The sequence below is a fragment of the Xyrauchen texanus genome, chromosome 17 (assembly GCF_025860055.1).
Source record: "Xyrauchen texanus isolate HMW12.3.18 chromosome 17, RBS_HiC_50CHRs, whole genome shotgun sequence".
NCBI classification, from domain to species: domain Eukaryota; kingdom Metazoa; phylum Chordata; class Actinopteri; order Cypriniformes; family Catostomidae; genus Xyrauchen; species Xyrauchen texanus.
In genome coordinates this window covers 38,634,787-38,647,028 of record NC_068292.1, presented here as the reverse complement: position 1 = coordinate 38,647,028, position 12,242 = coordinate 38,634,787, and the positions used below count along the sequence as shown (strand labels likewise).

General features: G+C 39.0%; 2 protein-coding genes across 2 annotated transcripts in view; one reads left to right on the top strand and one right to left on the bottom strand.

The window, feature by feature from the left end:
• zfpm2a (zinc finger protein, FOG family member 2a) overlaps nt 1-10,703 on the top strand; it is a 213,315-nt gene extending 202,612 nt beyond the window's left edge. The window contains exons 6-8 of the mRNA XM_052146270.1: nt 4,018-4,224; nt 5,497-5,721; nt 7,135-10,703. Coding sequence (XP_052002230.1) covers nt 4,018-4,224; nt 5,497-5,721; nt 7,135-9,605 — 2,903 coding nt within the window. The 3' untranslated portion in view covers nt 9,606-10,703. The remainder of the gene's footprint in view (nt 1-4,017; nt 4,225-5,496; nt 5,722-7,134) is intronic.
• Nucleotides 10,704-11,855: 1,152 nt separating this feature from the next.
• The window catches only part of si:dkey-122a22.2 (uncharacterized), a 35,607-nt gene continuing 35,220 nt past the window's right edge, over nt 11,856-12,242 (bottom strand). Inside the window, exon 11 of the mRNA XM_052146298.1 lies at nt 11,856-12,163. Coding sequence (XP_052002258.1) covers nt 11,996-12,163 — 168 coding nt within the window. The 3' untranslated portion in view covers nt 11,856-11,995. The remainder of the gene's footprint in view (nt 12,164-12,242) is intronic.

Below are 12,242 nucleotides of genomic sequence, written 5' to 3'. Positions count from 1 at the left end.
GCACAGTTAGTGCTTGTATTATCAAGCTATTTTGCTTATTTACATTATACCTGATCTGATCATATCAAATCTATAAAGCCCTTAAATCCATATTTAAAGTGAATGAGCAATTGCATATGGTGAGATTTCAAAGATTATACATTGGGAAAAGAAAAATTATCTCAACATTTGCTCCAACATTCTAATGTTGTTCCAAACTTGTAAGACTTTTTTTCTTCTGTTGAAGCAGCCTGATCTCATTAATAAATGTAGCTATTTGTATGTTAATATTTGTAACTTTTTAAAGTACATTTGGATAGACACTAAAACGTACAATATGGACATTATTAAGCATCTTAAATGTAAAAAAATTTACATATTTACAGATTTAGACATTTAAAATATTGACGAATACATTACAAATACACTGGTGGCCAAAATTTGGGAATAATGTATAGATTTTGCTCTTATGGAAAGAAATTGGTACTTTTATTCACCAAAGTGGTATTCAACTGATCACAAATATAGTCAGGACATTAATAACATGAAAATGTACTATTACAATTTGAAAAGAATGTTCAGAACTTCTTAAACTACTTTAAAGAGTTCTCATCAAAAAATCCTCCAGGAGCAACAATGACAGCTTTGCAGATCCTTGGCATTCTAGCTGATTGTTCAAATACTCATGTGATATTTCACCTCCACACTTCCTGTAGCACTTGCCATAGATGTGGCTGTCTTGTCGGGCACTTCTCAAACACCTTACAGTCTAACTGATCCCACAAAAGCTCAATGGGTTTAAGATCCATAACACTCTTTTCCAATTATCTCTTGTCCAATGTCTGTGTTTCTTTGCCCACTCTAACCTTTTCTTTTTGTTTTTCTGTTTCAAAAGTGGCTTTTTCTTTGCAATTCTTCCCATAAGGGCTGCACCCTGAGTCTTCTCTTTACTGTTGTAAATGAAACTGGTGTTGAGCAGGTAGAATTCAATGAAGCTGTCAGCTGAGGACATGTGAGGCATCTATTTCTCAAACTAGAGACTCTGATGTACTTATCCTCTTGTTTAGTTGTACATCTGGCCTTCCACATCTCTTTCTGTCCTTGTTAGAGCCAGTTGTGCTTTGTCTTTGAAGACTGTAGTGTACACCTTTGTATGAAATCTTCATGATGATTTTCTAGAGAAAGTGGTTTCTTTTTTGCCATTTTTGTCCTAATATTGACATTAAGACATGCCAGTCTATTGTATACTGTGGCAACTCAAAAACAAACACAAAGACAATGTTAAGCTTAATTTAATGAACCAAATAGATTTCATCTGTGTTTGATATAATGGCAAGTGATTTTCTAGTACAAATTAGCAATTTAGCATGATTACTCAAGGATAAGGTGTTGGAGTGATGGCTGCTGGAAATGGGGCCTGTCTAGATTCAAATAGTAATGATGCTGTTTTTTACATCAGTAATGTCCTGAATATACTTTGTGATCAGTTGAATTCCACTTTGGTGATTTAAAGTACCAATTTCCTTCCGAAACAGCAAAATATGTTCATTATTCCAAACTTTTGGCTGCCAGTGTATATTTGAATACATGAATCGATTATAAATATATTTGTACATTTTTACTGTTTTATAGATATATGATATCCCTTATCCCTACCCCAACCTCTAAACATAACCACATTTCAACAATATAACACTTTTAACAAGTAGATGAAGGCAATAATTTTTTATACAATATCTTAATGTATATATATTTTACAGCTGCTAATCCCACATCTACTCCTGAACCTAACCATAACCATGTATTAAGCATATAAAACATTTAACAGGCAGATAATTGTAATCACACAATTTTATTCAGAAAAACTGCAAAATTCTCTACAAAAGAAGTCCAAAGCATTGTGCGATGTAGAGAGTGGAATTTAAATTCTTAATCACTGTAAATCTTCTCCTGATGCACTCCGTAACAGCACTGTTATATCTCATTCAAACACACACACCGCAGAATACGACACGTCACAAATGGTCAGGAGACACTTGACAGCCAATGAGCATTCGACATCACTGCCGTAAAACCGCTGATGTTTTTTGATGCGGCAATATTTTTAAGTTGAAAACAAAAACAACCAACGTAGTTTAACAGTTAGGATGGAGCGAAGGTTGTATGGCAGATGGAGATGGACATTATTTCATAAAAGGCATGAATTTGTGTCTGTTCTTCACAGAAAGCAGTCTGAAGATTTGGATAATAGCTAACAAATTTATGCATGAATTTTATTATTTTTTATTGTGCTTTTTGTGGTTTAATTTCTATTCTAAAAAACTCCTTTTGTATCTCATTGCAAACAAAAATAAAAATGGTATTAAATGCTTGTTAGATGATTAAACGATTACGTAGTTTTTATTGATTTTAACATTTTAAAGTTTAGTCTTGGTTAAAGTGATATAATCCTTTAAAACATTGTATAGGGCAGCAGAAATCACAGACCTGAATGAAACTGTTGAAATGTTATAATATGGGGTCTGGGTAGCTCAGTGAGGAAAGAAGCTGACTACCACCCCTGGAGTCACGAGTTTGAATCCAGGGTGTCCAGCCAGGTCTCCTAAGTAACCAAATTAGCCAGGTTTAGGGAGGGTAGAGTCACATGGGGTAACCTCCTCGTGGTCCCTATAATGTGTGGTTTTCGTTCTGAGGGGGCACTTGGTGAGTTGTGCGTGGATGCCGTGGAGAATAGCGTGAAGCCCCTGTGTCTCCGTGGTAACGTGCTCAACAAGCCATGTGATAAGATACTTGAATTAGCGGTCTCGGATGCGGAGGCAACTGAGATTCGTCCTCCGCCACCCGGATTGAAGCGAGTCACACCACGAGGACTTCGAGCACATTGGGAATTGAGCATTCCAAATTAGGGAGAAAAGAACAATGTCATAATATAATGTTAACTGAGTGAAATAAACGTGATGGCATTTAACTAATCTGACTGATTATAAATGAAATGTAATTATATATTTGGGCCCTTTTTAAATTGAGTCGCTATCAACTGCCATTATAGAAAAGACAGCCCGCAGTATTCAGTAAAACATTTTCTTTTGTGTTCTGCATAAGACAGAACGTTTTAGGTTTTGTACGTCATGAGGGTGAGTAAATTAATTTCTATAGAATTTCCATTTTTGGGTAAATTATTCCTTTAGCATTCCCTTTTGTCTCTCTTCCTACCTCTCATCAACACCCTTTCCTTCCTGGAAAACAGCTGGTCTGGAAGTACAGCTCGTCTTGTTCTCTGAAGCACCATCGGTGTGTTTGCACATCTCTGAGAGCTAACAGAGAGCTTTAATTAATTGTCCAGCTTCCCTTCTGAAACAATGTCCCAATTCTGCCACTTAGCACCAGCATATCATCGTCTGTTGTTATCTCGGAAGCCAGATTTTTTGTAAATAGTCATATTAAAAACTTTAATCACTTGAATGGGAAATTAAGTGCGGTTGAAATCCTGCCGTGCATGAAGATAAATGCTATTGGAGCATAAACCCTGCCTCTGACTTCCCTCCCTCCTTTATTCCACCACTGTATTTTCTGTTTTCCAAAAAGAGTTTATTGAAAATTTCCATGTGAACAGTTTATCTAAATTCCAACTTTTAGATGTGCAGTAGACCTTATAGCTATAGAGTCCATTTAAGAGCAACACAATTTACTGTATTATTAAATAAAAATGTATAATACTCTTAACTCATATTTATTATAAACATTTTGCACTGTTATGGTTTCTGAAGTTAAACCAAAAGTCATCAAATTTAAGCATAAATACTGTAGGGTTTGATTGGACACACAGCCTTTGACAAAAAAAACTAAGATATGGGAAGCGTTTTACCCCACAACTATTCACTTTATGATTTGCATTAAGCATTGTTTTTTTCCCTGCTGTTCACTGCCCTATCAGAACATACTACAATATATTTTTGCAATTTTTTAACCCACCAGTGGAAAAATAAAAGGCTAAATGCTGCAATAATAACATGTTTTTGTTTTTTCTCTCTCGCACAGGTGGCCAACTGTGGTGTACCACCACCAAGAACATAATGGAAGGCGAGGAGCTGGTGCCGTTCGCAGTGGACTTTGACTCTCGGTTGCAGGCAGTCAATCACATGTCTCTCGGTGAGGGCATGTATCCAGCAAGGCTTCTGGACACCATCCAACTTCTGCCCCAGCAAGCTGCAATGGCCTCCATATTACCCACAGCTATAGTCAACAGTAAGCCCCATTTGCACTTAAACACAATACTTGTCCAAAGGTATCAAAGCCATGTATGCAGCATATTAAGAATAATAACTGTCAACATACTTTCACAATGTAGCCGTACAGTCCAGTTTTAGGAATGAGTAGTCACTGGCGCATCTCTACTCATTCCTACGAAATTTAACTTGTAGTTGTGCACCTGCATTTTTCTAGATGTGCGTATACAACTATGTACAGTCCAGTCTTCCCATAAATCTTGGCTGCAATGTTGCTGCATATGGGCTCTCACCTGTTCCTGTGGCTCTACTGTTGAGCACTCCAACCAATAGTCTGAGCCAATTCAGAAATATTGCACATACACCTACGATACCAAAAACAGAATATACAGTACATGCTACTAATAGATTAATCTCTGCTGGAGGGATACGATGAGCTGCCCTTTAGATTAGAAGTACAGTAAACATGCCTGGACTCTGACCAGCCTTGTAATTGCAAAATTCAAGCCATTTGCAAATACTTTTTTGACTTGATAAGCGCAGTCTAGAGTTCAGCTTGACAGAGGATGCTGCTAGCAGATGGTGCAATGTTTTCATTTGCCCTTGAGGAAAGGGCATAAACCAACTGGAATCATCTCTGTTGCCATGCAACATCAGAACAATCACCAGAATTGGTAAAGTGATAGTTTACACAAAAATGACAATTTTGACATCATTTTTTAATCCTCAAGGTGTTACGAGCCTGTATGACCTTCTTTCCACCGTGGAACACAAAACGAGATGTTGGGCACAATGTTAAATTCAGATACCATTCACTTTCATTGCATCTTTTTTTTTTTTACAATGCAAGTCAATGGTGACCGAGGCCAAATATTCTGCCTAAAAACTCCTTTTGTAGTCCACGAAAAAGGGAAAATCTTACAGTTCAATTCAAATCATTGTTTAAAGATCTAGAGAGTGATGTTGTGAAATTGCCTTGCAGCAGTGTTTACATTCTTTAGGAAGTCAACCTACAAATGGCATGAATAAAACTACAATAAAACGAGGGGTATGAGTACAACCTGATTAATAGTTAATAATGTCTTTAGGTTCTAGGTAGTCTAACTTTCATAAACCAAGTTTTTAACAAAAAAAGTTTATGGTATTTCTTGGGGGAAATATTTTGGTTGAATAATTTGGCACCACAAATCTAATTGAATATGGCTTCTAACCTCACTAAGGTATTCTCTGCCTATCAAAATGGGATAGGAGAATGTATTCAAGCATCCACTTGCTTGCCTTTGTCTTTCAGAGGACATCTTCCCCTGTAAAGCATGTGGGATATGGTACAGAAGTGAGAGAAACCTTCAGGCCCACCTGATGTATTACTGCAGTGGGCGGCAGAGGGAACCCGATAAGGTCCATGAAGAGACTGACGCCAATGCTTACCAAACTCCCAGTATCTGCCCTTTCCCACAATGCAACAAGAGCTTTAGCAACCCTCGTGCTCTGGAAATGCACCTGAGTTCACACAGCAGTGAGTATAGACAGTGCTGGTATCGTTCATTTTGACAATAATAAAAAAAAAAATCATAATAATAAAACTCAAACAATGTACATTAAACATTTAATCGAAATAATTCACTATTTAAAAGGGATAGTTCCCCCAAAAATGAAAATTCTGTCATAATTTACTCACCCTTGTGTCCCTCTAAACCCATATAACTTTCTTCTGTGTAACACTTAAAGAGAATACATTTAAGTGTATAAGGACCAGGGGCTGTCAAGCTCCAGATATGACAAACAAAAACACAAGTTTACCACAAGACTCACACCTTGTCCTAACCAGGCGTGACGAGACGCAATAAGATTCCAGCGACACGCAATCTGTCTGTCCACACCAGATATTAACACACTAAATTAGGATAATTGACAATAAAATATAGAAAACAGAGCTATCACAGGCAGAACAGAATGTTTATTGAACGCAACTCATTTTATCACTGAAGCTCCATATGTGCATACACTTTCTATGGCAAACCCAGAGAAAATAAATACACAGTCACACACATACACAGTGCAAATTACTTCATGAATCACATCCTTATTCGGTCTGTTACGAATATGTTCACACGGTACTCCTACTGTTATTTCGGCGATCTCCACCTGACAGGGAAGCGGAAAGTCAGAATGAGCCGGTTTGTCTCCCTACTGCCATTCTGAGCCCGTCTGTGTGTGTGTGTGTGTGTGTGTGTGTGTGTGTGTGTGTGACAGAGCCCCAGCTGAAGAGAGCGAGACCCCAAGCACAACATTCGGTAGGTGTGTGACACCCTGGGCCAAAATCAAGTTGTTCTGAACCCATTTGTTGACTGCGCTGGCTGGCACGACATCGCAGAAATATAAATAATTTCAAAAATAGAAAGCCGTCACATGTGGTTATGAAAAAACTCTGTTTAACGTGGAAAAAATACCTTTTATCGTGTATTGTGGCATCACGTCACATCTGGTTAGGACACCATCAAACAAATGATAGCTTTGTGTGAGGAACAGAAATTGTATTTGTTACTAAAATCTTGCTTGACAGCCATGGTCACCATTCACTGTCATTGTATGGAAAAGAGCAGCTTATACATTTTGCTATTCATAACTGCTATTGTGTTCTACAGAAGAAATAAAGTAATATAGGTTTGGAATGAGGGTAAGTGATGACAAAAGTTTACTGAACCTTGAATGTGATGATCTAGGTCACTTGTCACCAGGTTTACCATTGTGTTCTTGAAATGTACACATCTAGTAATCCAGTTTACTGTGTATTGTGTTAATGCAGCATCGGTGGAAAAGAAATACACACACAGATACACACGCAGCTAGACACAACAAGATTCAGCAATGATTGTTGTTAACATTAGAAGTGCACGATTAACAAAACTGCCTTTTATCTTTCTCACAGGTGTAAAAATGGAGGAGTCTCTTCCCCCTGGCACCAGCTTAAAATGCACAATCTGTAACTTCACAGCAGATTCACTCCTTACATTCCAGCACCACATCCTCTCACACCTGTCACAGGCAGCCTTCAGATGCAATCACTGCCACATCAGCTTCCAGAACCACAGGGAGCTGCTGCAGCATCAAGACTTACACAGCCACTCTGGGAAAATTCACAAGGAGAGCGACAGTGAGAACTCCCCAAGAGCAGGAGAGGAAGCTCTGCAGGCAGCACGAGCAGAATTATCAGCTAGAAAAGATGTGGTCATGCAAAGTCCCAAGAGCACTCCCAACAAGGCCAACAGTCCTGATGGAGAACTTGAACGACCCGAGAAAAAACCTGCTCTTGGTCTGCAGAAGGGGGAAATTCACCCAGGCAGCAAAGCTAGTTTCTCATACACAAGAATCAAATCAGAACCCTCGAGTCCACGTCTAGCCTCCTCTCCTGTCCAGCACAATATGGGCCCATCCTTTCCCATGGGTCCATTCTTATCGCAGTTTGCATTCTCTCAGGATATTTCGGTGGTACCGCAAGCATCTGAGATCTTAGCAAAAATGTCAGAGCTGGTGCATCGTAGGCTACGCCATGGAGGAAACAGCTACCCACCTGTTATCTACAGTCCTCTAATGCCCAAAGGGGCAACTTGTTTTGAATGCAACATCACCTTCAATAATCTGGATAACTACTTGGTTCACAAGAAGCACTATTGTACCAGTCGCTGGCAGCATATGGCAAAGTCCCCAGATTTCTCGAGTGGCCCAGACAAGGTTTCTGATGCCTTAAGTCCAAACAATGGCCATAGTTTAGTCGGAATGCTCCCAGGATGCCTCCCATCTGAGACTGACAGTCCTCTCGTGACAACAGCATGCTTGAATTCATCTGTTTTGGATATTATGAGCGCAGGTGGGAAAGTGCCAGAAAAAGACATTACTGGGCAGGTAAAAAAGGTTACTACACCAACAGGTGTTGAGGAAAGACTCGGAGGAAAACAGCCAGAGGTGAAGAGTCCCAGCACGGCTTTGGTGGACGGTGAAAATGACCCGAACAAGACTACCTGTGAGGCATGCAACATCACCTTTAGCCGCCATGAAACGTACATGGTGCACAAGCAGTACTACTGCGCTACTCGCCATGATCCACCCATGAAACGCATGTCTGCTAAGGTACCTGCCATGCAGCGGACGATGAGAACACGCAAGCGGAGGAAGATGTATGAGATGTGTCTTCCTGACCAAGATCAAAGACAGGCCATAGGTCCACAACCCGGATTCTTGGGTATGCCTACTCTAGGAAACCCTTGTACGTCCCAGGAGACTGTGGAAAATTTGGCCGACCGCTTCCACCCTCGATGTGACATCTTTTCAGGCCTTGTCCCGAAACATTTAGATGTTTCACTTGCTGTCTCAAAACCCATCCTTGCCCCCAAAAGTAATACCATTGCAGACCCACAAGAACTAGATGTACCAATAGACCTCAGCAAAAAGTGCTCACCTCACCAGGACAAGTCGTGCAACTCCCCCAAAAGACTCTTGGACTATCATGAATGTACCGTGTGCAAGATAAGTTTTAACAAAGTGGAGAACTACCTAGCCCACAAACAGAACTTTTGCCCTATCACAGCTGCTCAGCACAGTGAGATTGGCACTCTGGAGCAGCCGATGTTCCCGACCATGAAGAGTGAAGGCAATAATTCTGACGACATCTTTGACAAGAGTTCTGTGAAATGTGAGAAAAATGGTGGCAACAAGCTGATGCAAAATGGAGGACTGTTTCCACCACACCTTGGTCCAGCGGTGCCAGATCTGAAAGCTTTCAATGAATCACAGCTCATGACCTCAAAAGATGAGAACAAGAACATGTTTTTGCCGCAATGTCTCTATCCGGGAGCAATAAAGAAGGTTAAAGGTACAGAGCAAATATCACCATATTTCGGGATCAAGAGCGGTGACTACATGTCAGGGAGTCTCGTTATGCAGGGTGACACAGCTGAGCAGGAACAAAGCAGCAATTGCGCAGGTGAGCCAGGCACAGCACAACCTGCAACTAATGGCTGTCCCCATCCTGGCAAGGAGCTACTGCCCCTGCTACCCAAAAACAGGGGCATGGTGATTGTTAATGGCGGACTTAATGAGGAGCACCAGACAACAGCGACGCCCCAGCAAGAAAATCAACCTCACATCACATCACCAGATGAGCAAACTTCCCCAACATGGGGCACAGAGAACCCTCCCGACTCTAATGAGAATGTATCGCCTACTTCTAAATCACCCATGGAAGAATCAACACCTGTCAGCAAAGGCATAAACGGGTCGGCGCAGCCTGCTGGCACTGGCAAGTACTGCCGCCTTTGTGACATCCAGTTCAATAACTTGTCAAACTTTATCACGCACAAGAAGTTTTACTGCTCGTCACATGCCGCAGAGCACGTGAAATGAAATGACATTAGTCTCCTCTCGTTCCTTTCCTCTCTTTTTGGGGGTAAACGGTCATGTCTGAAATAGTGCATCATGCAGATTTATATGCTGCTTGTGGACAATCAAGAGAAGCTACTTTTTTCGTTATTTGACTAAGACTTAATACAAAATGAAGAAAAAAATATTCAAGTGTAATATTGGTGCCACTTCCACATTTTATTTATTTTACAATCAGTATTAATAGGAGTAGTGCTCTTAATTTAAATTCAAAGAAAGTTTATATCAGAGTTGTTTGTAATGTTAATGTATAGTCATTCTTGTGTAGCAGACATACTGTTTACATTGTATGTTAGGTTCAAGGAGACAATAGGCACAAAACTGAAATGCGTTTTAGACCCAACAATAGCTTCTAGAGCACTTGTGTATTCTTATTTGCCGGTACAGTTTTTTTTGTATATGCCGAAATGTCACTTGTAGTTTGATACTCTTGACTTCAGCCTTAAAACTGTTCGAAAGGATAACCAGGCACAACACTGCAGCTCATATTTTGGCATATACACATGGCTTTGCATATATATATGTTGCTGTTTGTCTCAGTGTCTTTTCTTCGACACAGAATTGGGTGTTTAAATGAGGATGGCAGCATTCTTGTATAGTACTTGTGTTTATGTTTTCTGATACACCTTGTTCTCTCTTTTTAAAAATTTGCTCTCAGCGCAATACTTTGTATAAAAAATAAAATATGGAAAAAAAGGGGAGTAGGAACGTTACAGAAAACAGTATTATAAAAGGGGGAAGACAGCAGCTTTTTCTTACCCATAGAATGAAAAAAATTGTACAAAAGGCAGGTTTATTGGTGGCGATTATTATTGTGTGGGATGGGACGAGGGAATACTGTAAAAAAAAAAAAATCATTCCAATGTCCTTATGTAAGAAAACTTTCTTAAAAATGTTGTTGCTATGCATGTATATGGATGGAATAAAATTCCAGATCTGTTGGACATTTTTATTTTGATGTTGTGTCAATTAAACTTCAATCCTCAGGATAAATAAATTATTGTTATTGTCGTCTTTCTCGTGAATTGCAAATTCAAGGTCACATTTCACCCTATAAATCAGAAAAAAACTGTGTATATATGTGTGTGTGTGTATATATATAGATATATATATATATATATATATATATATATATATATACATACACACACACACACATATATACACACACACACACACATATATATATATATATATACACACACACACACACACACACACACACACATACATACAGTACTGTGCAAAAGTCTTAGGCACATAAGATGCTTCGCAAAAACATTTCTCTTAAGATGGTCATTTATATTTTCAGCTTTCGTGTGTCAATAGGACATATTTTAGACTCCCAAACATTTATTTTGCAAATAGAAGAACAGGGAGCGCTGCAACAAATGACATGGTCCCCACAGAGCCCCTCCACTGAATATTGAGTCAGTCTGAGATTACAAGAAGAGACAGAAGCAATTGAGACAGCGGCAAATTCTCCAAGAACCTTGGAACATCCTATCTGCCAACAACCAAGGAAAACTGTGTTCAGGTGTAACTAGGAGAATTGGTGCGGTTTTGAAGGCAAAGGTGGGCACAACAAATACTGATTTAGTTTTTTATGTATATTGGACTTTGTATGACATTAACTGATAAATGAAAACAATTTATAGCATTATTTTTGAAGACATCCTCACTATGCAACATTTTTCCCCAAGTGCCTAAACCTTTTGCACAGTACTAATATATATATATAGTTGAAGTCAGAAGTTTACATACACTTAGCTTGTTGAAGTCATTAAAAAAATTGTTTTATCAATCCACAGATTTCATGTTAGCAAACTATAGTTTTGGCAAGTCATTAAAGACATCTACTTTGTGCATGACACAAGTAATTTTTCCCAAAATTGTTTACAGACAGATTGTTTCACTTTGAATTGACTATTAATCACTAAGATAAACAATGTTCACCATTATGATGGTTGATGTGAACATAAACTGAAGCTCCTGACCCGTATCTGCATGATTTGATCTAGTCGTTTGGAGCGTGGCATGATTGTTGGTGCCAGATGGGCTGGTTTGAGTATTGAGTAATGCTATTCTGAGATGCGAGTTGGCGCTTATTTGGTGGCACGAGGGGGACCTACACAATATTAGGCAGGTGGTTTTAATGTTGTGGCTGATCAGTAATCAAACAAAATTAACCAAATGTACTGTGTAAACCCACAAACAAACTCCTGATATTTCTGTGTTTCCTCAGTAATCAGGGACATATTATTGACTTCTTGCATCATAAAAGAAAATACATTACAGCTGTAAAAACATGACTTTTATTGAATTCAATTGTCCTGCAGTATTCTTGAAGCACCTTACTGTCTCTGTTGGTTGGACTGCTTTTGTGACACAATCTTGAGCAGATGTTTTATAACTGAAGATGGATTTTTATAGATCATATGACGATCCGCCCCACGAATTTTAATGTGATTGGCAAGGGGATAAGTCCGCTCCAAAAAATTACTCTGAAGTTCAGCAATTACCTATTGATAAGAGAAGTTAATTAGATGTTCAGAAAAAAAAAAATCACTAAAACATTCAAACTAATTAAGCTTAGAAGTA